General features: G+C 36.7%; 1 protein-coding gene across 1 annotated transcript in view; it reads right to left on the reverse strand.

Annotated features, from left to right (window-relative positions):
- LOC139743120 (alpha-(1,6)-fucosyltransferase-like) overlaps window positions 1–26,432 on the reverse strand; it is a 62,921-nt gene that overhangs the window by 10,306 nt on the left and 26,183 nt on the right. The window contains exons 5-6 of the mRNA XM_071653629.1: window positions 24,732–24,846; window positions 472–709 (exon numbers count right to left, since the gene is read on the reverse strand). Coding sequence (XP_071509730.1) covers window positions 472–709; window positions 24,732–24,846 — 353 coding nt within the window. The remainder of the gene's footprint in view (window positions 1–471; window positions 710–24,731; window positions 24,847–26,432) is intronic.

Raw genomic sequence — 26,432 nt, forward strand, 5'->3', positions numbered from 1 at the left:
AAAAGTTGTCCATAGCAACCACTGAGCCTGACAGAGGCTTGCCCTACCTAGCAACAACTAAGTGAAATCCTGCCTATGGAACTTTGGAGGGGGCAGGTGAATGACATGCTTCATTAGAGGATGTAGGTAAAGAAACATCCATAAATTAATACATTACAGAAACGGTCTGTTGTCATGTTGTATCAGCCAAAAATTCTTTGACATGTTGACAACTTATGACTCCTATAATGTGAAGCGGTTGGCTTACCCACACACCAATGGCTCTGTGCCTAGGCAAGATGTTTTCTTTGACAACACATCAGCTATATTGAGCACATTGCCTATGCAGAGTTGACAGTGTATGATTGAACCTCTTTTCTTCTTTGCTAAAAGTGTTTGCAGAATTCCCTACATGGTACAGGAATGGTAAGCTTTTCAATGCATTTTCTATCAAAATGTACAAAAACCGTCAAAGGAAATGACAACTCTTACCTCCCCATCTTCCTGAGTTTCCTCCCTTGCGGTCGAGGCAGGTCTCACTGAGAGGGAGGAAGAACCGTTCCCATCCTTCCCTTGCGTAGCGCCAGCCCTTTGATTCCAACACCAGTGTGCGCTCTGTAGCGTAGGCCACGATCATGCAGTAGGCCACATGATGTACCTGGCAACCATAGCCACAGCCCTTGTTCAGGTTGCATACCAGTTTCTTGGCTGTGTCACAGTCCTGTGGGTTCTGAAATCAGAGCACATACTCAATTCTATGAAATTCAGTCTCTCTTATAACATATCAGTACCTAGAACACCATGATGTCAACAAAACTGCGGTACAATGCATTACATATTCTGTCATGACTTTAATGAACCATAGTTATTATCATAGCCATATCTTGTGAGGGACAGTTACGGTGTGGTGGGAAATTGATGAAATGTGTGATATGAAACGGGACGGCAAACAAACTCTACACAGCATTACACATCCTACATGACTTCAATGAATAAAAGCTATTATCGTAGTCATACGTTGCAAGGGACAGTCACCGTAATGCTGGAAATTAATGAAATGTATGATATGCAACAGCAAGGCAAATCAACAAGTGAAGAAAATAAGAATTTGATAATGCTGCAATCTAACAAATGCCACTGGCAGACTAGCTCCATTAGCCAGAAAGGATTGCACAGCTGACCACATAGATCTCATCATGTGAGGATCATACTTGCAGCCAGCTGAAGTCAATACTGCATAGTGATTCTTCTAATATAAGCTACCAGGTCGGTGACAAGACATCTAAGGAAGATTGCAACTACTGCACCACTGATCTGATTGGCTTGTTCTTTGGTTTGATGCAAGGAGTGCAGATGCATACAGCCATTTCGCACCTTACAAAATCTCAGCAGAAGCGACGAGACAGAAATGTTACATTGCATACTGCAGGAGGATATACGTGTACCAGTGTGGCAATGCCTCACTGTGATGGGTTTAGGAAAACCAGGTACGCGTACATAAAAAGAGAATGGAATTCATGACCAGCTTGACATTGAAGTCTGAAGTCGTTAAACTGACTAAAAATAAGCCACAACATAGCTGATAAGAGCAATGATATATCCTATATTACAAACATACACTCATGACACTTGGCTAGGATATAATGTGTTTTTAGACAGCAAACTATCTCACATACTTTATGTATAGACACTGAGCACTATGGAAACATTCTTATAGTCACTGTTACAGGTTGGTGAGAAGCGAGAATGGGTCTGCATACTGACCACAAACTGGAACAACCATTCCATACAAATCCATTGCCTGTCAATCAAATATGCAACTATCACAAAAGATTCAGACATGTAGGCCTATGTCCTACATGTATGCATACAGTACCCTATGCCCAAATAGGGTTGTCTGCAGAATTGCACAAGAATTACAAAGAGTCAAGCAAAACTCCATCATAAAATACGCGAATGCCACAACATATCACAATTGCGATTTATAATAGTACATGTAATACGAGAAATGTGATTTTAGTTTGCTTGCAGATGCAATGAAGTACCATGATTGGCATTCATTGTATTTCTGAATACGTTTTATACCAAGTTCCCCTTGTAATAATGAGGTACACACTTCACTACTGCCACGGCAGGTGATGAGCAATAATATAAAACTAGAAATGTCGCTTTGGCGACTGGTATGCCTCCGCCATAATGCATGATTTTCCCAATAGGTCTAGATAGTACATGTGGATAATGTGTGATTACATTTTCACAAAATTGGCAAAATATTGAAATGACAAGTTTGTCACAAATGTGTTGAATGTTCACCTTCCTTGACCTAGGTTTAATTGGATGAATAGGAGAGCATGTATCTAGGGATTTAAGGACTTTAACTTGACTTTGACCCATTCATACATTTAGGCATTGAGTAATTTTCAAGGTACAGGTGTGGAGAAAAAGTGCAATTTCTGAATTGAATAGTAAATTGTTACTATTTTCATCTGGCCCTTGACCCTAAAATTCATAAGATAATCACTTTCAGGTAGAACATGCATAATATGTACTAAGTTTCAAGATAACTTGAGCCACTTCCGAGATATGGAGGAAAAAGTTAGTTCAGCACTTTCACTTGATCTTTGACCTTTTGACCTTTGAGGCAAAAAAAGAAGAAGAAAAAAAAAAAAAACTTTCCAGAGAATTTCTATTAGGCTACACATGCATACACCAAGTGTTAAAAAAAAAATAACCCTGCTGGCATTGCATAAATATGAGGGAAATAGTAAAATTTTGAAGTGTTGCACTTGACCTTTGACCCCTGGCCTTTGACCCCATGAACCCTACATTCTCTAGATAATCACTTCCAGTCAGTACATGTATATAGTACTATGTTCCATGAAGATACCTTGAACAATTTTCCAAGGTACGGAGAAAAAAAGAAGTTTTAATATTTTTACTCAACCTTTTGACCTTTGACCTTTGACCTCACGACCCACACTTTCACCAGAGAATCTTAATTGGGTAATACATGTATACACTAAGTTTCAAGAAAATATCTTCAGGCATTCAATAGATATGGTGGAAATAGTGAAATTTTATGTATTTGACCCTGACCTTTTGACCTTTGACCTCATGACCCAAACTTTCACCAGAGAATCTTAATTGGGTAATACATGTATACACTAAGTTTCAAGAAAATATCTTCAGGCATTCAATAGATATGGTGGAAATAGTGAAATTTTATGTATTTGACCCTGACCTTTTGACCTTTGACCTCATGACCCAAACTATCACCAGAGAATCTTAATTGGGTAATACATGTATACACTAAGTTTCAAGAAAATATCTTCAGGCATTCAATAGATATGGTGGAAATAGTGAAATTTTATGTATTTGACCTTGACCTTTTGACCTTTGACCTTGAGCATGTGCACCCAAAAGTTGATAGGCACAACTTCACCCCCTAATACACATACATGCCAAGTTTCATTAGGATACCTCAACAGGTTTTGATAGTTACCTTGTCCACAAAATTAATTACGGACGGACGGAAGGACGGACGGACGGAAGGACGGACGGACGGACGGACGGACAACCCGAAAACATAATGCCTCCGGCACCACTTCGTGGCGGAGGCATAAAAAACGACAACGTCAAGAGCCATGGTACAACCAATGAGGTATCGCACACCTCCTTGGTATAACTCTATACTCCTGTGAATGTCATGCGTGTTTGTAGCTTGATGCTACCTCCCTATGGGTGCCCCTTGAGGGTATGTCATAAATAAACTGTAATTGCCTCTTCACAGGCTGTAGAATCAATCACCAGGCACCTTCATGTATTTCTCAAATATTACATGTACACGCAACAGACCTTACCCTTTCATTTTCTGGATAAAAAGTAATAATGCTCTGAATTCAAGCAGTTTTTACCCTTGGGGCCCTCCTTCTAGCAATATAAATCTGAACAATTATCCACATTGTCAGGAAAAATGATTGTGAATGTATCTTACATGCCATATTTCACAATCTCTATCAGACTGAGTGTTACATGACCTTAAAGGGGCATCCAAGACGATTTTAATAATTTCAAATCGTGTAGTACATAAATCAACAGCTCCATGAATAGATTTGTGGAATTTATTGTGTTCCTGGAGCAGAGAAACCAATACAGTATTCATCGCATAATCGGGCATCTGATAATCGGGAACCTCGCTTAAATGACATACGCTTCCCAGAAACATTTCCAATGCACGTTATTTTCACTGGATAATTGGGCGGGGACCTCTGATAAACGGGCCAATTTTTCTTCAAGCGATCTTTGATTTTGTTGATACATGTATTCAAAAAACATGCCTCGCTCACACAACTCAGGCTGTGTACGTTGTTTAATCTCAGTCATACACTTTGAGGGCAAAGTCCAAATTCCTCGTCTCTGAGTGTTTCAACTTTCAATACACTGTGATCTGTGCGTACGTCACAATCTTCCTCAGTTGTGAATGAGCTAGAGGGTCGCGCCGAGGGGTAGCGTGGTAGTGTATTCATGCACATGTACAGTACGTCAGTATGCATGTGTGTGTGTGTGTGTGTGTGTGTGTGTGTGTGTGTGTGTGTGTGTGTGTGTGTGTGCACTACATGTACATGTCGTATGCCGTTAGTGTATGGTGAATGCTCATCGCGAAATCGGGCACCTCGCTTAAAGGGGCTGTGTTTGCTACTCCCAACCTGTCCCGATTATGCGATGAATACTGTACTCTGAAATATCTTAAAGGGACGCAGTCCTCACGAAATTTAAAAAAATATGTTGTTGTTGGTACCTCCAATGAAATACTTTCATCAAAAACAAACTTTCAAATCACCTAATAAGCTTGTACATTTCGGTTAAAAAAGTGTGACTCTGGAAATGAGCAAGTCTTGGCGGAGAGTCATACGTCATCGATGCACAACTCTTTCCAGCGGTGTTCTGCTCGTCATCCCTAGTTATTTATAAATACATGTTTACTATTTATTTTTATATTAATTGTATATATAAATAAGCTTGAAATATTTTGTTTGAAATAATAAAACCACATATTGTCACATTTTATGAAAAAATCAGATATGATCATTTTGAACACTTGAATTGGTTTTCTGAGGCACGGCTGTCAACTTGAGAGTAGGGCATCAATGACGTTGCACCTTTTGGCAGGCTCTTACACGATCGCTTGCAGGAATTATTTTTTAAAAATTGCGTACGGAGACAATTTTTGATGTCCACGCGTATAAATTGGTGAAAGGTTATATTTTTTACTCTTCTTAATTATCAGTACAGTGAAAATCTCAGGACTGCTTCCCTTTAAACAAATTACACTGAACAAGGATGATGACATAGGAGGTTCAATTATTTCAGAAATGTAGCAGTGTAATTCCATGACAATACCACTTGTGTAACAAGTTCACCTGTGTAGAATGTATGCATGGCATCTTCTTTAGTTCTGCTTCTTTGAGACCCACTCATGCATTCTTATGGTAGGGCATGTCATCATCCCTGTTCACTGCAATTTGGTATAAACTGTGAAAACATTCTTATTCTAATCACTATAAATACTAAAACTCTGCACTCAGTATAACTAATTCATAGTTGTTCAAATGTAAAAGTCTGGAAATCATCTTGAAGTCTCCTTTCACAAGGGTCATTTAAGGGGAAGAAAAATGGGATTCCTGAAAGTGAACCTACAAGCCCCCATCCCACTGAATTTTGAAGTACAATGTTTCATTTTCACTTTTTGCTACATGTATGTACAGAAATACATACTATGCATGTTCGTCTGTATGTCTGTGTGCCTGTGGGCCTGTCCGTCTGTTTGTCTGTGTTTGCATTACTGCAATTACACGTCCTTGATGAGGAAGGAAACGTGCTGATGCGATCATTCAAGTGGAGAGCAAACTCTGGTTTGCCTCTCCAAGGGGTGTATCGTGCAGCAATATGTCAAAACACTGATGAGCCTGCTGTTGCAGGAGATTGTGGGTTATCATGCACTTTTGTCATTGTGAAACTCTCCCACTAACAGAAGTGAGGGCTGTGAGTGAGGGGGTGTTACCATCTTTTCTACTGTAAGAAATCCACTCATATAAAACTCAGAAGGCATACTGCGAGGCATTAGCTGGTTGAGAAGCACCTTGCTTGGTTGCTTTTTCCGGTGCTATACTGCCATTAGTTTCACTCCATCCTAACAGGGCTTAATTTATCCATTATCTATGATGCATAGAGAGCTCCTTTACTTTTTCCATCTCCTGAAATATGATGCAATCATTCTTACAAAATGTGATTTTAAAATTCAAACGATTGAAGCAGCACAGATGTAGCAGTCAACTTGTGGCAGAAATGATTCTTCAAGTCAAGCAGTAAACTTGTCTGATTGACACAGCATGCTTCACTCTGTCAAAGGGAATGTTAGAAAGAAGCTGACATGACAGAATTTTCCAAACATATGCAATAAATTTTAAATCAAGAGAGAAGGGATAATACAATGATACACTATCAAGTATGCTCATAGCTCCCTAACAAAATGAATGGCATTATAATATCTGAAACACAATCTTGAGAACTAGCAATACAAACAAGTGCAATGCCCTTGGGCACATAATAATTTCATGTACACATGCCGCATAATATTTCACTAATTCTTGGAGAGGACCTTATGTAATTGGAGAGGTGAAACAGAATCAAATCTTTAATTACTTATCTAAGATAAAAAGGCACACTTTGTTAAATCATGAAAGCATTTAAATCCAATCAAATAGTAACAATTTTTCAGCATAGTTGGGCAGAACATCTGGATATATTATCTGGACTCATCATTTGAACTAAAAACCAAGTCTCATCTAAGAATATAACTATGATTTATACTGGTTGTGAATAGTTTTGCATGTTGCATAAATACCGGAGAATGACAACATTCTGTAACATCTATGCCTATGAAGCCTACATTGCTCTGTCTCCTAAAATGTACTGAACGGAAATCAATCAGGAAGTGACAGAGCAAATCAATTTGTGGCATTAAATATGAGTTTACCTACATCTAATATAGGTCTTGACTCCAAAATATAGTTCCGCCAAGGAAAATAAACAGGATCAACCTGTTGATATATAAATAGGGCAAATTTTCAAAAGCATGTGCATTACAAGATTTCAGTGAATGTTATTTTTATTTTTTTACTATTAAACAATGAAAGAATCAGTATGACTGGTCCATGTGAACATCTTTCTGTGTGCATGTGTGCTTGTTGATATGACAAGTGATAAAAATAATATACAATGTAACTAGTACTGTACCACATCCACACTGTAGAGTCCTCAAGGAGCATTATTATACATGATTCTGAAGTCCAAAGCTATCTTGGTTCAATGCAATCCAACAAACTTTTGGACATGTTTAGGTATCATGTTATATCTATATTCACATTCCTTTCACATTCAAAACATTCAGACAAGTTTTCTCTCTGGCCTCACAGCTGTATGATGCATAATTTTCAAAACATGTCAGCATTATCTCCTTCATTTTTCATACAGCTTGACAAGAACACCTGTAATGACACCTCTTTGGTCGAACTTGTCTGCTGACTGCCCTTTAACACCTCATGGAAATTCACATCACGCCATTCTGTGTCCCCTTCTTAATACTTTCATATCTCCCCCTGATGTGGTCTTTCCGCATGAAAAAGCATCATCAATTTTCTATGCGGAATATTCCCCGTCTGACGCAAGCAGCATCACTCGGCAGTGATTAGTTTCTTTGTTTCTCTCCCCTTTCTCCTTCGTCCTGCCTGGCCCAAGTGTAAAGCCAATTGAAGTGGTTGTCACTCAGTCTCTCACCCAGACAGCCAGACTCAGCATCAGAAACGGATTAAACTCAGCGAAGAGGCACTCACCAAGAGACATTAGGCTGCCAATTATAGGCTGCTTTCCTTCGTTTGCCCCAGTCCTGAAGAGGGATAGCCATGGGAATATGGAGGACAGGGTTCAAATATCTCCCCCCCCCCTCCCCACTATAAACTCCTCATGAGAACAAGTGCAATGAACCAAAAATTGACTCAATCAAAGCCTTCCAATAAAAAAAAAAGTTCATATATTTCTCCATGCATTTATGTATGCAAAAGATTCTGATGAGATAAAGTTACATAGTCAAATATCAGATATTTAAAGGGAAAAACTTGTCCTCTTCACTTGAAATATATGAGATCTTCACTATATGAATCTTTCCGCAAATTATCATAATGATGCAAACTTTTATCAGGACTACATGGACCGCCACATAACTCCGATGTACTCTCTTTGTTTTGTGTATACACATATGACAGGTTCTGCATGCAAAGTGACCAATCAAACCTACTAAATACAAAACCAAAGCAGTTTTTGTGAGTTGTGCATTGGTGTGCCATGATGTGAACGAGTGATGTTCATGGATAAAGCCAAAGCATCTGAACGAAAACCTAAATCCTAATAGTGCAGGTCACACATCACTTAACTTGAAGTGCTTTTTCTGGTCTTTAAGGACTTTGCCTTGTGCCGAATATACTGCATTTCAGTGGTCAACATCTCTGAGCCAAGTGTAAGGGGATATTTGGTGATTCCCCACCCCCCTCCCTGCAAACAAGTCATGTATTTGCCGTATACCAAGCTAATAACTGCGAATGAACAAGACTCATTAAAAATCTGTTATGATTCCAATAAACATCACTGTGCCTCATTTGCATATACACACTCTACCAGCTGGATGGGGGAGAAGGATATATTCACACATGGTATATTGATTTTTAGCCCTCCACGGGTAAACCCCCTACACCCTAAAACAGTCACTCCATGTACCATCACACATCTAAGAAATCAATACCATGGCCTTAATATGATCAGGACAATATCTCTACCATCTAAACTATCATCAACATGGTGGAAGTGGTACTGGAAGGGAAATGTAGAGATTGTTTCAAAATGGATGCAACTGTATGAATGGAAGGAGAAGATGATCCCAATGACTTAACTCAAAATATCAAGCGGACTATAAATGACTTCACTTTTGTGTTGCTTCAGGTTAGAAACAGCATACGTATCTCTTACACACACACACACTTCACCACTTTGAGAAGCTACCGATATCCATAATTATACACAGGTGTGCAGTAGTTTGATTAATGTTCAGTCTTAAGACCTGTTTACATCACAGTCATCCTCTGTTTATCCCTTGTTCCTCCCACACACTCATCTCATATAAACCAGGAAGGTGTTTCTCACCTCCCTGTATCAACACAGGGCGACATTCTTTAGCAAGACTTCCATGGTAAAGTGCACGGTAGTAAATTGTATACATATGAATGTCTATAGTCTAGTGTTAGTGTGTAATACATGTCTACGCACTTGCTTTGCTGGCCCTCAAAAACTTCTTCCATTGGCTTCTTTTGAAAGGAATGGATAAGCAAAATCTGAATACTGCTGCATTTGCTACTTCTATGGCTGAACCATGAATTCTGTACAAGTTTGTTAATGAAGACACATTGCAATACATAAAACTGAAATCTGAAAATTACTTGATTTCACTCCAAATGTAAATGACAATTGATTGCTTATCCTTTTTTTTTTGAGTAAGAATGGATGGATAGTTTTTATGTTTTCTGTACTACTTCACGTGAAACCTGGGGTTAAGTTTAGCTTCCCATTGTGTTCACTGGCTTTTTTGTGGGCTTATCCAATCTGATCGTCCAGGACTTACTATATGTAGTACTGCAATATGGTAGGGTTAGCATCACAATATGCAGTTCATAACCATACATAGATGAGCAGGCTAAGCATGCCAATTGGAACAGGAAAACATAAATTCAGGGTTAACGGTTATTTCCCTTTCTCATCTGACCAGGTGAGTAAAAAGTGAGGTTAAAAACATCCCACACAAATCCTATATTGTCTCTGCTGTGTAGAATACTTTTGTCTCATAGATATATTACATTTGTATGCTCCACATACAGTAGCATACGGCTAAGGATTTGCGAGTGAGAACACTATGATTTTTTTTTTTCTCTCTAGCCTGTTTCTCATATAGCACGGGTGTGAGAATACAAGTGAGAAAATAGACCAAGGAAGGTTCTGGACTATGAAGGATAGTATGAGGCTTGGAAAAAAAAAATTAAGATAAAGGATTATGATTACTAAAAATCATTGCTACATAATCAATGTCATAGTTGTCAGGAATACCAAGCAGGCGTCATCATCGTTATATTTATCTATGGAAGTCAGGAAGCCTCTGCCACAATTCGCTCTGCACAGTGTTTGTGGACGGTACATATGAAACGAAATCACCCCTCCCCCCCAACCCTAACTCATCATACTAAGCCTGGGTTATTCAGATATTCAGTGTTTCTCTTACAGCCTGGTCATGTTTTGGCCAATGTGTGAACACAGGAACCAAAAAAAAAAAAAAAAATCAATTTTCGCATTGTGATCCAAAAACCAATTATAACTCTTGTGTGTCAATAGACAGTGTTCACACAGCTTGCTGAAATACAACCCATCTGTTAATCAAGAGATCTTTGTAGATTAGGATTATGCAAATAACCTCCACCACCATATGGCACAGGTTCAAGTCCATAGTCTCATCAAATGTCAGCCATCTGCTCTCTAATGATAGATATAACGTGATCAAAATCAAGGATCATAGACTTCTGGGTTGAACACTTCTCAAAATTTCTTAAAGAAAAAAACAAAACAAAACAATTTTTGTGCAGCTGTCCTCCAACAGACCCCATGGTGGAAATCTGGGGTTCACTGGTTTCAGCAGCCCCTGAAAATGAAAGATTAAGTTGCCACGCGATCAGCCTATACAAAGTTTTAAAATCTATGGCTACACAATCAAAGCTTGCAATCACAAGGGTTTGACTCGATAAGATACAAGCATCTGAAGAGAGAGAATGAATTGAAATTGGACACTACAGCACTGTTTATCGAGGTGAAGGAGTAATAGGAGTGCATTTTCTAGCTGACCTGGCTCCACCTGCCACCCTTCAACACGGTTTCACTTAGCTGCCGGAGTGGTGCAGGTCTGAGAGTCAATTGCCAGTATTGATTTCAAGGAGCCAGCTAATGATCTGGGTGCCTGAGTCTGGATATAACATGTATCCTCCTTGGCCTCTATCCTGTGTCAGCTGCAGGGATGGGGATACTGCTACAGCACATACAACTACCTCATCTTATGTCACAAGTGCACTATTGCTGTCTAGGATAGAATAGGGGTATATAAAGAGCCATAATGGCAATAGCATGCTGTACAGGATTCTTGGCAATGAAATATCTTCTCCACACAGTAGGTTTCACAATTATAATCTCTCCAGATGCTAAATAGAGGGGTACTAAATGCTAGGAGTACATTCATGTTGAAATAAATTTATTTTTGAGTGGAGCTGTTTTTACTGAACTACTGAATCGGTGGTTATTTATGTCGACAAAGGGCAGTTTGTCCATCAGTTACATTCATATCACCAACACTTTTCTTGTAAGCTTGACATTCTCTCTTCCAAGTCTTTTTTTTTTTGTTGTTGTTAAATAATTCTAATAATTAAAACTATTTGAATTGCTGAAGCTAATAGAAGAAATAATGTGCTCAGTACAAAATATTGTTTATTCCCACAGTACAGTAGCTGTATGTCATTATTTCAACAGTTATTAGCTAGACCCTGAGCAACTCTCTATCATTTTTAATCTTAATCTTGCCACTCAGCAAGCAGTTTTGACACTGGTACATCAGTGCATTCTGCAAATAGAAAATTAAGAAATAATTAATGGCTTCTACAGACTTCAATTGGGATATTAATTTTTTATACACGACTTTCATCTGTGTGCCCATTCTAATGACATATTTATGTTCAATGCTTATTACTTGTAAATTATACAGTCCAGTGTACCAATCAAAATTAAGAAATAATCAATGGCTTCTGCAGACTTTAATGGGGATATTAATTTGTCAAACATGACGTTACTCTGCGTGCGCATTCTAATGATCAATATTTTATGTTCAATGTTTATTACTTGTAAATTATATGGCCCACTCGACCAATAATAATGCAGACATTGGAAAGTCGACAATTTGGTGCCAACTGACATGGGTCCTCATACTATGCTATGTCAATTCCATCAACCCTGTATACATGTGTACATCCCTACAATAGTAACCATCACAATATGCTCAACTCAATACTACTCGGTTCTTACCTGATGCCTGCAAAGGCCTGTAATATGAAATAGAACATTTCTAGAAATAATGGAAGACATTACACTCTTACATCTTTGCCCTTCCATTAACTGGATAATATCAGACAATCCTATCACTGAATTGCTTTATTATGTATTATATGGGATTATTTTGAACTTTACATTTAGAAACAAGCAGACACACAGCAAAACACAGTACATTGCAGCTAATCCTGTTTCCGAAAATATAATAACATTGTATCAAATATCTTGCATGACAGTTTAAAGGGACTGCACAGTACTGGTTGAGGTAAGGATTCATGTTTTGAACATTCCTAAGTGAGATAATGAAAAGCCTCTTATGAAATATGAAAGAGCATGTAATTTTAAGACGGATTCAACATTTAATGAAAATTGGTTTTCAAATGGCTGAGATATATATATCCAAAAAAGTGATAATAATAAAAGGCGACATGCCCCAACTTTATCAGTATCTCTTTGTTTCACCTTGTTTTTGGATATCTCAGCCATTTCAAAACCGATTTTCATTGAATAAACTTTTGATACCCCTTAGAACTGCATGCTCTTTGACATCTCATAGAGTGGTTTCTGAATATCTCACAAAATATTAAAAGCTAAATCTTCACCTCGACCAGAACTGTACACACCCTTTAAAGAGAAAATCTTGGCCTTTTACTGTGACCTGTGGTATATGTATTAATGTCACTATGATTCTTTGTACATTAAAATATGAAAAGCATTGTAAGGTCAAATGTACTTTAATGTGGACATTAAATATGAGTAATGAGCAGTAGGACCTACGTAGTACATTTGTGACATGTCCTCATCCCCATTACATAAATGCACTGGGCAAAGTTGCAGCACATTGAATCTGCTTTTGAGTGATTAACGCATTACACAAAATGGCAGGTGTACCAAAAGACACGGGTACATACATAAATGATGGTAAGCTATCATGCTTTGTCACAGCAGATTAGTATGCGACAAAATAGCCGACTCAAGCCCCAGCCAGCCCAGTCCTGCCCAGTCCTGTACATTCACTTTTAATGAAAGAGCAGGAAGCTTTGTATTATTAGTAATGATCATGTTTTGCTTCAATGAGGGTTCACGCTACAAAAGAAGAAATCACTCTTTATGTGTTGTATTTGCATATGAGCCAAAAGTCTTCACTCAAAGTGGTATCAAATGTACTGTAAACTTGACTTCATCGCTCAAATTGTATTGATATCAACATTGAAACTTAAGGACACTGTTACACATAGGGTGCGTTCGAACGCTCTAAAGCGAACCAAAGCGAACTGAACTAAAGCGTACCGTACCGAACTGTGCCAGTTTTGGAGGGTTCGAGCGCTCTGTTGAGAAAGCGTACCTCACGAGCTATTTTTAGAAAAGGTCACGCTTGTTTACAGCAAGAATGTCATTCACCTTGCGCTTGACCTACTTACAGCTGTCCCGAACAAAGAGAATGATGTCTTTGCACTGTGACGTATGCGCATGATACGCGCATGCTTTACAACGAACTTTTGGTACGCTTTGGTATGCTTTTGGAGCACATCGGGAAGTGGTCCACTTTTGGCTCGGTACAGTACGGTACAGTACACTTTAGGAGCGTTCGAGCGCTCCTCTGGCGCGGGTACGGTACGGTACAGTTCGCTTTAGGAGAGCACTCGAACGCACCCATAGTGGCACATTTTTGGAAATTCTAGAACTTTGCTGAGTTGTTAGAGGATGTTGAATAATATTTTAATAAAATAATAAAATGTTGATAATATTTTTACCAATGATTCTTGCCAAATCCAGTCCGGAGTTATTCTTACTGATATATCAGATCATTTTCCTGTTTATTGCATTTGTAAAAATGTAATTTCATTTTCAAAAAGTGAGCAAAGACAAGTAAAGAGGGACTTAAATGAAAATAATATTATATGTTTTTTAAGATCACTGGAATCTATATCATGGGTATGTGATAGAGATGATGGTAACATTAGTTATAACAATTTTTTTGATGTAGTCACTGACAAATACAATGAATCCTTTCCATTAATTTCAACTTGTTTTAAACACAGGAAAAATGATAATGTATGGTGTACAAAATATATTCGTAAACTGATAAGGAAGAAATGTAAAATGTATAAATTGTATAAGAAGAATCAGAATGATTATCGTAAAGCTGTTTATAAGACATATCGAAATAAAGTAACTAATATGGTAAAATTAGCTAAAACGAAATATTATGAGAAAAAGCTAGCTGACAGTAGTGGAAATAGTAAAAAGACATGGGATGTGATAAATACTGCCTTGGGGAAAAAGTGCAATACGAAAACAATTATCAAATCTATTAAGTGTAATAATGAAACAGTAGTAAATAGTAAAGAAATTTGTAATTTGTTGAATACATTTTTTGTCAATATTGGTAATGATATTAATTCTTCTTTTGATGATTCACATGAGTATGATTATCTTCAATATGTTACAAAAGTTGAGACAACAGCATTTTTCAAACCAATTACTTGTAAAGAAATAATTGATATTGTAAACAATTTTAAGAATGATGTAAGTGCTGGATATGATAATATTGATGTTCGAATTGTTAAAAGAGCTATTCATTTGTTATGTAATCCCCTATGTGCAATATTTAATCAGTGTATGGAATCTGGTATATTTCCAGATAAATTGAAGATAGCCAGAGTTGTACCAGTTTTGAAGAATGGTTCCTCTGATGTAATGACAAATTATCGTCCAATATCAGTTTTATCTGTTTTTTCCAAAGTTTTTGAAAAATGTATTTCTACTAGGCTTGTTGAATTTCTTACGAAGTGCAATATCATTAAGAAAAATCAGTATGGATTTAGAACGGGGCACTCCACATCTTCTGCTTTGATTGATTTTATTCATAAGGTGATCTGTGCAATAGATAGCGGAAAAATTTTACTTGGCTTATTTTTAGACCTCAGCAAAGCATTTGACACACTTGATCATAATATTCTTTTAGCTAAATTAAGTCTATATGGATTTCGTGGTGTCACTTTCAAACTTTTGAAAAATATTTGAGCAATCAAAAGCAGTTCGTATCCATTGATAAGAATTTATCAGATTACAAAAACATAAGATGTGGAGTGCCCCAGGGATCGATCCTCGGGCCTATTTTATTTCTTTTGTATATAAATAAATGATTTACCCAATGTTTCTAATATTTTACAATGTATTTTATTTGCAGACGATACAAGTATATTCTTGTCTCATGATAATATTGATTCTCTGCAAGAGGTTTTTAATAAGGAATTGCAAAATGTTACAAATTGGCTGCGAGCTAACAAATTATCAATGAACATATCAAAAACCAATTTTATGATATTTACAAAGAAAAAATGTAACACCGACACTGTATTCATTAACATGCGTGGTTCTCAAATTTTGCAGACATCTTCACTGAAATTCCTTGGAGTGCATGTAGATAATAAATTGAATTGGTCGAATCATATTAATTTTGTTTGTAATAAATTATCAAAAAATATTGGTGTAATGTATAAACTAAGTTTTCTTCCAAAGTCTGTTTTAAAATCAATTTATAATGCCATAATTCCACCTCATTTGTACTATGGAATAACTGTTTGGGGCAATGCTCACGAATGTTATATTCAAAGACTTTCAGTGCTTCAAAAACGTGCAATACGAATCATTTCCCATGCCTCTTTTCTTGCCCACACCCAACCACTGTTCCTATCCCTGAAGATATTGCGGTTGAATGATATGTACAAATATCAAGCTGGAATTTTTATGTATTTGTGTAAAAATCATTTGTTACCAAAGACTCTCTTAGATTTGTTCACTTTTAATGATCAAATTCATAATTATAGCACGCGATCCGCCAATGATTTTCACCTACCTCTATCTCGTACTTCTTTTTATCAAAGATCTATCATTTACATTGGTCCTACCCTGTGGAATTCTCTCCCCTGTGCAATTCGTAATGCTAACTCTTTGAATACGTTTAAATCTGGCTACAAAAAAGCTCTTCTCAATAATTACAGCCAAATTTATTAAGGTAAGGAGTATGTTTTTTATCCCCTATGTTTTGAGACATCCTGTATTATTGTCATTTTATGTTTTGCTTGTCTTGACTTGTCCTGTTCTAACGTTTTTACTTTCATTGGAACACATTATATATAATTGAAATTGAATGAATTATTCTAGGTCAGCTATAAATAAGGGACATCTCCATTCTGGCTGCTACCTACCATAGCATATTTGTTAACCTATGTACGTGTAATTGTCAATCTATTTATGTGTTTTTGTTCCTTTTCACTGTCTTACTGAAATGTTTGTAATCATATCCGAATATTGATATATGTAATTGTTTTTAATATGTTCCTTGCTTTGGTGAAATAAAGAAACTTGAAACTTGAACTTGAATGATATGGAACCCCCAAACACTTCACAATATAAATATTTGGAGGCCCGCGCCCACTAAAAATGGGTGTCAGGTCACCATATTTATCTTCCAGTGGCCCAATTGGGCAACTAAGATTCGAAATAGGTTGTTACTTTTGTTTTCATTTTGGGCCACTACATATCTTTTTTTGTGCCATCAAAATTTCAGATTTAAAGATTTCAGTGAATCGAATGGGTCATCAGACAAAAGATTAGTGTCAAGCTCTGCTATGCATAATGAAAACACACCTGCATAATCACTGATTCTCTGTCTTAAAGGGACTGTACAGTACTGGTTTAGGTGGAGATTCATGTTTTGAACATACCTAAGTGAGATACTGAGACACCTCTTATGAAATATAAAAGAGCATGTATTTTTAAGAAGGATTCAACATTTATTTGATGAAAATTGGTTTTCAAATGGCAGAGATATCCAAAAAAGTGATAATAATAAAAGACTACAGGCCCCACCTTTTATTAGGATCTCTTTGTATCACCTTGTTTTTGGATATCTTAGCCATTTCAAAAGCGATTTTCATCAAGTAAACTTTTGATACCCCTTAGAATTGCATGCTCTTTGACATCTCATAGCGTGGTTTCTGAATATCTCGCAAAACGTTAAAAGCTAAATCCTCACCTCGACCAGAACTGTACACACCCTTTAGATTGGAGACAAAGCAAGCCTAGACATTTACTGTTTTGTGGCTGAACACATCGATGTAATGTTTCAGTAACATTACTTATTTCGTTACTAGTATTACTTATGACTTGAAAGTGGTTGTGACCCTCAGTCCCAACCACTTTATTATGAAGTGTGTGGTGTTGTAGATTTTCTCAATCTAAACTAAAGCTGATACAAGTGATAGGGAAGATAACTACCTACAAATGTGAATGTCAGCCAACTATTCAGCGTTTATTCCATGCTCCGATTGAAGCTTGTGGATTCAAGCCTGTAGATTGCCATCTCAGAGACATTTCGGTGGATGCTCATAAAAATCCTATCAAGGTAATAAAATGGCATGATCTCTGGCAGTTGGTGATTGGCACCCAGCGGCAGCAGGCAAATCTTGACGGCACGATATTGATAATATCGGTGACATTGATGGACAACCACAGTGTCCCATCCTGTCCTTGCCCATGCCATCGAGTAATTTTAATCAATGAGAGTCAATAGCAGTCTCCTGGACTTGTTTACACCACCAATTACTACGGTCTTACTCAGATCAGAGCCCAGATATACAGGGGAGCAGTGCAAAACCATTGACATGATTACAATAGACGACCCTGATACATCACTTGCATTAGCTCATGGTGTGTGATTCTGTGTTTCTTGTTTAGAAAAAAAAAACAACATAAAAATGGTGTGTCATATACAATCGTATATAAGTTACAACACAGTACAAACTCTATAGATACCATACACACACTTTGTTAAAATACTCTGTCATGAATAAAACGATAGTGTAAACACTAGTTTTCATACTGCTGACTTTGCAGGGTTTTTTTTGGCTTGAATTATCAAATGCTTGCTATTGTAATGTCATGAATACACAGAACATTTTGATGGACTTGGTAATAAATACAAGGTACTAGCACAAATGAAAAAAAAAAATGATAAAATCTTGTTGTGCAATAACTATCTGCAGCTAGTGTATGAGATACTGTCTGTCCATCATGTATTCCTCAAGTACATTTCACCAGTATGGACTTGTCACACAATTTTGCAAGTGCTTTCATTTATAATCTCGTGCTACATTGACAGAATGGAAATACATGTAGAAGTAACCATCTCAACCAGATGAACATTTCTCAGCTGCTGCTACATAACATTGCACAACACCTGTTAGGCCTGTTAGGTGTAAAATGTGCATGTACTGACTGCATGACTTGAGCAATAGCAGCCCAAGTTACGATGCCAGCCACAAAATACAGTGTGTACTTTGATACAATTATTGCACACATCCACCAATTAATGATTAGCATCGATCGCTGAAAAAAGATGAAATTGTGACAGAGGAGACAATTACATTGTAATCTACTGGATCTGTTAAATGATAAAAATCATATCGGATGGCCTTCTCAAATGGATTACCACAAATACAGTCGATGCTGCTGGACAAAATTTCACATGTCTAGTGCAATATGTGGTCCTGGCTACTGCATTATTTTCTGGTTATCCATTCCATGCCATCCAATAACATATCACCATGAAACATAAAACATGATACCCCACTATTGATTTATTTGGGTAATCAGATAAAATGTTAGGAAATTGATATTTAGTGAAATGATTCTATTGGAAATGTTGTGTCATTGCAGGATTGTCAGGATTTTCAACTACATTTGATTCTAATCAATTTGTGCCATGTGAATGGTAGCAGTACCTTTTTCCATTCCAATCTGATTAACAAAATGTACTGCACTTGCCGGTAATAAAGCCACAGCTTTGTGCAAGCTGCATCCCGAATTTGGCAATTGATTATCAAAAACGAAGAAAAAAAAAAAGTGGTAGACTATATTCCAATCACAACTTTCATCATTTTTCTGAATTTAAATTAAACTAGAAATGTCGCTATGGCAAGTGGTATGCCTCCGCCATAATGCATGATTCTCCTAAAGGCCCGAATTCACGAAGGTGGTACAAATGAAACCATGGTTTAAACCACGGACAAAAACCATGGAGCGCCAAGTGTCGCACGGAATATTCGTTAAGAAATTGGTCATTTCGTCGACAAAATGACCGTTTCGTTAACGAAATTATCATTTTGTGGACGAAATGTTCATTTAGTTACAAAATGTTGTCATTTCGTTACAAAATAATCATTTCATCGACGAAATGACTGATTTCGTAACGAAATATTCCATGCGACAATTGGCGCTCCATGGTTTTTGTCTATAGTTTAAACCATGGTTTCATTTGTACCACCTTCGTGAATTCGGGCCAATGGGTCTATAGTACATGTGGACAATGTGTGATTACATTTTCACAAAATTGGCAAAATATCAAAATGACATGTTTGTCACAAATGTATTGAATGCTTACCTTCCTTGACCTACACGTGTATGTTTAATTGGATGAATTGGAGGAGAGCATGTATTTGGGGATTTAAGAACTTTAACTTGACTTTGACCCTTTCATAAGTTTATGCACCGAGTAATTTTTAAGGTATGGAGAAAAAGTGCAATTTCTGTATTGAACAGTAAATTGTTATCATTTTCATTTGGCCTTTGATTTATAAGAGAATCACTGTCAGGCAGAACATACATAAATATATACTAAGTTTCAAGATAACTTGAGCCACTTCCGAGATATGGAGAAAGAAGTAAGTTCAGCACTTTCACTTTGACCATTTGACCTTTGACCTTCTTGGCAAAAAAAAAAAATCCCAGATAATTTCTATTGGGTTATACATGCATACATCAAGTTAAACAAAATAATCCTGCTGGCATTGCATAAATATAAGGAAAATAGTAAAATTTTGAAGTATTGCCTTGATCTTTGACCCAATGAACCCTGAATTCCCTAGATAACCACTGCCAGTCAGTACATGCATATATACTATGTTTCATGAAGATACCTTGAACAATTTCCAAGATACAGAGAAAAAAGTAAAATTGTAACACTTTACTTGACCTTTTGACCTTTGACCTTTTGACCTCATGACCCCAAACTTTCACCAGAGAATCTTAATTGGGTAATACATGTATACACTAAGTTTCAAGAAAATATCTTTAGGCATTGCATAGATATGGGGGAAATAGTGAAATTTTAATCATTTGACCTTGACCTTTTGACCTTTGACCTTGAGCATGTGCACCCAAAAGTTGATAGGCACAACTTCACCCCCTAATACACATACATGCCAAGTTTCATTAGGATACCTCAAAAGGTTTTGGTAGTTACCCTGTCCACAAAATTCATTACGGACGGACGGAAGGAAGGACGGACGGACGGACGGACGGACAACCCGAAAACATAATGGCTCCGGCACCACTTCGTGGCGGAGGCATAAAAACACAATTAGTATGTCTGCATGTTCTCATGTGCTTTTACCATTTTTCTAAATGACAATTTCTGTTTGTTTGTTTCCTTTAAAGATTTACAGACATGAATGGAATAACATAGCTCCATGTTAGGATTTTGAAGAATAACTGAGGGTGTGTGCATGAAATTTGAAGATATCACCATCACTTTTATAATCTTAATCAACTTGCATAAAGACATGAAGTACACGATGATTATGATCATTAATCAACCTTGAAGTTGCTGTGTTTTTTTTTCTTTTCACCTAACTTTAATGTATCAGGAAAGTTTTGATTTTGAAGAATAACTGAGGGTGTGTGCATGAAATTTGAAGATATCATTATCACTTTTATAAGATGATCAACTTGAACAAGGACATGAAGAAGGACACAATGATTATGATCACTTGTCAACCTTTAAGTTGTTATAAATGTTCTTTTTTTTTTCTTTTCACCAAACTTTAATGTATCAGGAAAGTTTTGATTTTGAAGAATAACTGAGGGTGTGTGCATGAAATTTGAAGATATCACCGTCACTTTTAAAATCCTAATCAACTTGCACAAGGACATGAAGATTATGATCACTTGTAAACCTTTAAGTTGCTATGAATATTCCTATTTTTTCTTTTTACCTATCAATGTATCAGGAATGTTTTGTTTGTACTTGTGTGCTCTGAAGTGTAAATCATCATGTAATTCAGCCTTGGCTGTGAAGTGGAATAATAGAATTCAAACTAAGCTGAACTGAACTGAGCTCAGCTTATTGTGTGCAGTGATAAAGATATGGTTACAGCTTCTGATTATTCCCTACCAGTTTCCTTTATAACACAAACTACTTTTTACCCTTCATCGTGTTTTGTCTCTTATCATTCTCACTGGAACAACAAATGCCAAGGTTTCTCTTTCAATACTGCCAGGATTATCTTGGCATGGGAGGCGAACTCATCGTATGCAAATTGAAGTGTGTTATGTATAGACATATATCCTTCTGTTCACATTACTTTAAATTTCACACATCCATCAGCTGTTAATGCAGCCTACTGTAATTACTACAGACATCTCCCTCTCCCTACAAAAAAACCTTGAGAGCCCTGACACACCTTTCCGGGCAAGCTACACGGGCTTGTTGCAAGTAGTGATTTTCCAGCACGCAGGAGAATTTTCTGCGGGCAGACAAGGACGTTGGTGAGTTTCGGACTCACGTCTTACCTGCTAGACATGTGCTACTTATTTGCTACTTGCGTGTATTCCGTGTGATCTGCTTGAGAGCTTTGAAACCGATCCATTTTCAGTTACGAGCGACATACGGGGACTGCGAAGTACCTGCGTTACAGCAGCGAAGTACCTGTGTGGGAGTTGCCTGCGAGGTGATACGTATTGTCACGTGCGGTCATCTGCGGGGACCTCCAGGTAGCAAAAATTGTTCTTCGCAAGTCGCACACAAGGCTTCCCCGGAAAGTTGTGACAGGGCCTTAACACCTTAAGATGCATTCATAACTATTAAGTCATTTGTCACAAGATAAATGTATCAGAGGCCGCTCCATAGTCTCCTAAAGTCAAAACTGTCTGATAAGACAGATGGCACAATATGATCACCGGGCAGTTTCTTGGTATCTACAGAACTTGCACAAACCATGGTGAAACTTGACAGGACTGTTTACTATCCTCACTAATCTGGGGTAAGTCTTGGGCAGAATTCAGAGAACATCCTTGAAGCACACCTTATCTGTTTGAAAGCTTGCAAGGAAAATCTCAGCAGTAAATTCTACCCGGTGGCCAAAAAGCTGTTTTTTTTTTTTTCTTTTCGTTTTTTTTTTTTTTTTTTTTTGAAGAACTTCATGCTTGGCCTGAGTATGCTTACAAACAGAATCCTCATTGTCATCTACTCACTGCAGAAACCATTGGGTATTTCAACTCTACCATATAGGCCTAGACGAATACCTGTTCAAGGCACTTTCTAATCTACATGAATTACGAACATAAAGAAAAGAACAGAGGTGAAAATAATAGTAGACATTTATAGAGCCCCTTTTCCACTGGATGCAAAGCGCGAAAACGTTTTCTATCTGACTTATTACAATTTCAAGCACATTTTCTCTATATCAAACATCAAACTTTTTTTTTTTTTTTGAGGGGTCCATTTTAGATTTTCTATCGTACTCCTGCAATTAATTAAGTCACACAGAATGTCACACCCACACGGCCGACACTAACGAAAGCCACAAGCTTGTACATACAACATGTATGTATCAGCAGTGACATATTTGTGTCTGGCTATCATATTGACATGCATATCCAATGTGGCTGAGAGCCACAAATATTAAACTTTCATGCAGCTACGTCAAATTTAGGAGGATGCCTGTCACCAGGCTTGGTGCCCTAGCAAATATATTGATCACAAGAAAACATTAATCGGCCCTTCTCTTTGTTCAAATGTTCAAATGTTTTCTGATGACACTGCGCTCGGCAGAAGTCACGGCTTGTATGTCCACTGGCAGATGGTAATGTTGACTAATCAATACATCATGTTCAAATATCAGCATTAAATTGAAATAAAACCACAGTACATCATGCCACATTCACTACTAAAGTCTAAACAGCATGTAAAACACCTTGCATTTATAGACTCCCCACAGTTCTTATGTGTACCCATGATTTATTTTTCTTCCAAATTTTGTCAGTTTCTATGTAAAATTAAAGAAATACTTAAGTGTAGACATACATGGCTTCAAATATTCACCTACCTGCCCGAGCCTACCCGATTATGCAAAGAGTACTGTATAATACTGGTACAGTAAGCAAAGTGTTTGAAAGTCAGCACAACTCAATCCATTTGTGCTTTTACTTTCAAGGGTGAAAATTAAACACTGAACAGTTGATTGCAATACCTCTATTCACCCTTCTGTACTTAATGCATTACACTGCATTAAAATGAAACTCTAGTTGACAATCCTCCTAAATTCCCAAAACATTTTTTCTACCACAGTTGGTACAGCATAATAACTTAATCTGATCCCTGACATAGGCTAATCTGAGTTGCCAAATGAGATTTTGCATCAAACTCTTGTACCTGCTGTTTGGCTGTGTCTCAGGCAAAATTAATGCACACTAAATAACATTCCAAATTCAATAAAATTTAATCATTAGATATTTCCTGCATTATTGCATGGAAAAATAAAATCCAGTATCAAAATTTAACCACACTTTTGCTTTTGTAGTATTTCATTGAAAATATAAAGGGTGTAACCTTCCATTGATATTTCAAAGCAAAGTGTGACAAAATTTCAACCAGTAGTGCCTCAAACAAGTAAAGGAACATGTAACCCACAAGATGTTTAAATGCATTTTGAGAGCAAAAGTAAAAAAAAAAAAAAAGTAATGGATCTGTGAAACTTTGAGTAAACATTTGGGTATTTTGATACAGTGACCATTTATAGGTTGGCAAGTCACAACACACATTTTGAAATGGTCACCTTGTCATGTTGATGTGTTTTCATTAAACCATGGAGCTACTGAACATTTTGTTATTGGTGCCACAATTAAACTACACAATTTTAATCTCAATATTCCTTGTTTGTTTGTATGGAGAATAGGACATCTGTTTTTAGTTTTTCATTATCTCATTCATCCTGTGCAAATCATATCAAATAGAGAAAGGTACTTCACATCATCCATGACAGAAATTTATTCCTTCAAAGATTTTTTTAAATGAATAAAAAAGAGCACTAATACATAAAGATATTAATACATACTTGCACAGTCAAATTTGTCACAGATCAATATCACTGACAAAATACGATTTTGTTACAGAAATCTCATATTGTAATCATCATTGCTACTATTGCCACCTGACTGCTTCTGCTACTGATACTCAGATAACTACTAGAAGTACTATTCTTAGTACCACAAATAACTTTACAATAATAAACAAGTGCCCATCCCCCTAAAAAAAAGAAAAAAAGGAAGAAGAATTGAACTTGAACAATTCTCAAGGAAATAACCTAAAGAAGAGTGAAGAAGCATGCAAGAGAAAAATATGAGGAAAAGAGAGAATTTGGAGACAAAATGCCTTTTGCACTTACTTGTAGATACCGTAGTCGTTTCTGGACCAGATCTGACAGTTCTTTTGCTTCCTTTCTTCTCCATTCCGCATAACCATCCACTCTGCTGAGGTTGTAGATGTCTGTTATGATTGATCTGCCAAGTAAAGGATAAGTCAGTAAAATAAAGCACATGAAATATACATGTAGATAAAAAAAACGGTATATACATAAGAAAAATGTTTCTTTTTACCATGTCATCAAAATCATCACAGAATTACAATTCATTCACAAGTTTGCTTCTACTAGCTCCGTAGTCACAATGATTAATGGTGGAAATGTTTTTGAATTTTCCTCAGCTTCCCTGAATATTCTCTGAAAATCATATCCATCTACAGAGATCAAGTAATGTGAGGTGATAATATACACCATGTACACATAAAGGACATTATGATACATTGTACATGCTCGGTTTCAACTCACTGCTTCATGAGTATGCTATCAACATCTAGTATACAAGACAGGATGATAGTGTCTTACAGTTGCGGGGTAGGTGAGAGAAACATACTTTGCGATGGGAAAATGATAAACTCATAAAGAGAGTTCTAGCCTTAGCGCCAGATACACAAATCATTGGTCACCATGGATCTTCTTAGAGAATCCATTACTCCCAAAGCTCCCATATGGCTATTAACACAGATGTATAAATTGCAGCATTATAATAATAATAATAATAATAAAAATAATAATAATAATAATAATTATAATAATAATAATAATAATAATGATAGTAATAGTAATAGTAATAATAATAATAATAATAATAATAATAATAATAACAACAACAATAATAATAATAACAATAATAATAATGATAATAACAACAACAATAATAATATTATGATACATTTATTAGGCGCTTAAATATGGATGTTTGCAAGCGCACAGTTTACCGGAAAATTAAGATTTAATCCAAAATAATACAAAAACACAAAAATATTTTTTACATACCAAGGTTCTGTTATTTTCATGACACAACAAAGTATTGTTTTTTCAGTAAGTTAAGAATATTCTATACTCAACTGAGCAGGATAGAAAATATATACGTCAATAAAAAGATCATATGCACATGCTTGTTTCACAGAGATGTCCATGGAAATGATACACTGAGAAGATGAACACCATTGTCCAGTTAACAATCTTTCTGCCCATCTAACATGAAGAGCCACTCTAGCTCAATCAGTTCAGAGATGCAGGATTTTGAGATAGACCATGGATTACCCACATGCTGTGAAAATCAATTTTGACCCTGAACGTGCCATTATCGTATTTACTCAACTCCAATGGAGACCCTGTTTACATAAAACGTGCATTTTCTCTTTTCAATTGGCATGTATAATTTGTAGTCCATAGCTATCCATGCCTATTAATCGTGGTGGACTGTATTGTATGAATGGCCAATTCCATTCTTTTTATACTTCTCCAGCACCAGTTTCCATTCTTTGCCCGAAAGAAATCCCTTGCTTTTGCCAACTCTCCTACATTCAAGTTTGTCAACCATTAGTTTGTCACTAATGAGAAGACCAACAAACTTGGAGGTGTATAATATGCAAAGCTGCCGCAAATTTTGAGTGCAACCCCCATCCCCCCCAAAAAAGAAAAATCAACAAAAACAAGAAACACAAACAAAACACACAAATAAAAACCATTGCTGTAAAGAAATCATCCCTAAAGACAATATTT

Source organism: Diadema antillarum, unplaced genomic scaffold (assembly GCF_040938485.1).
Source record: "Diadema antillarum isolate AM-2024a unplaced genomic scaffold, OU_Dant_1.0 seq00001051_RagTag, whole genome shotgun sequence".
NCBI lineage: Eukaryota > Metazoa > Echinodermata > Echinoidea > Diadematoida > Diadematidae > Diadema > Diadema antillarum.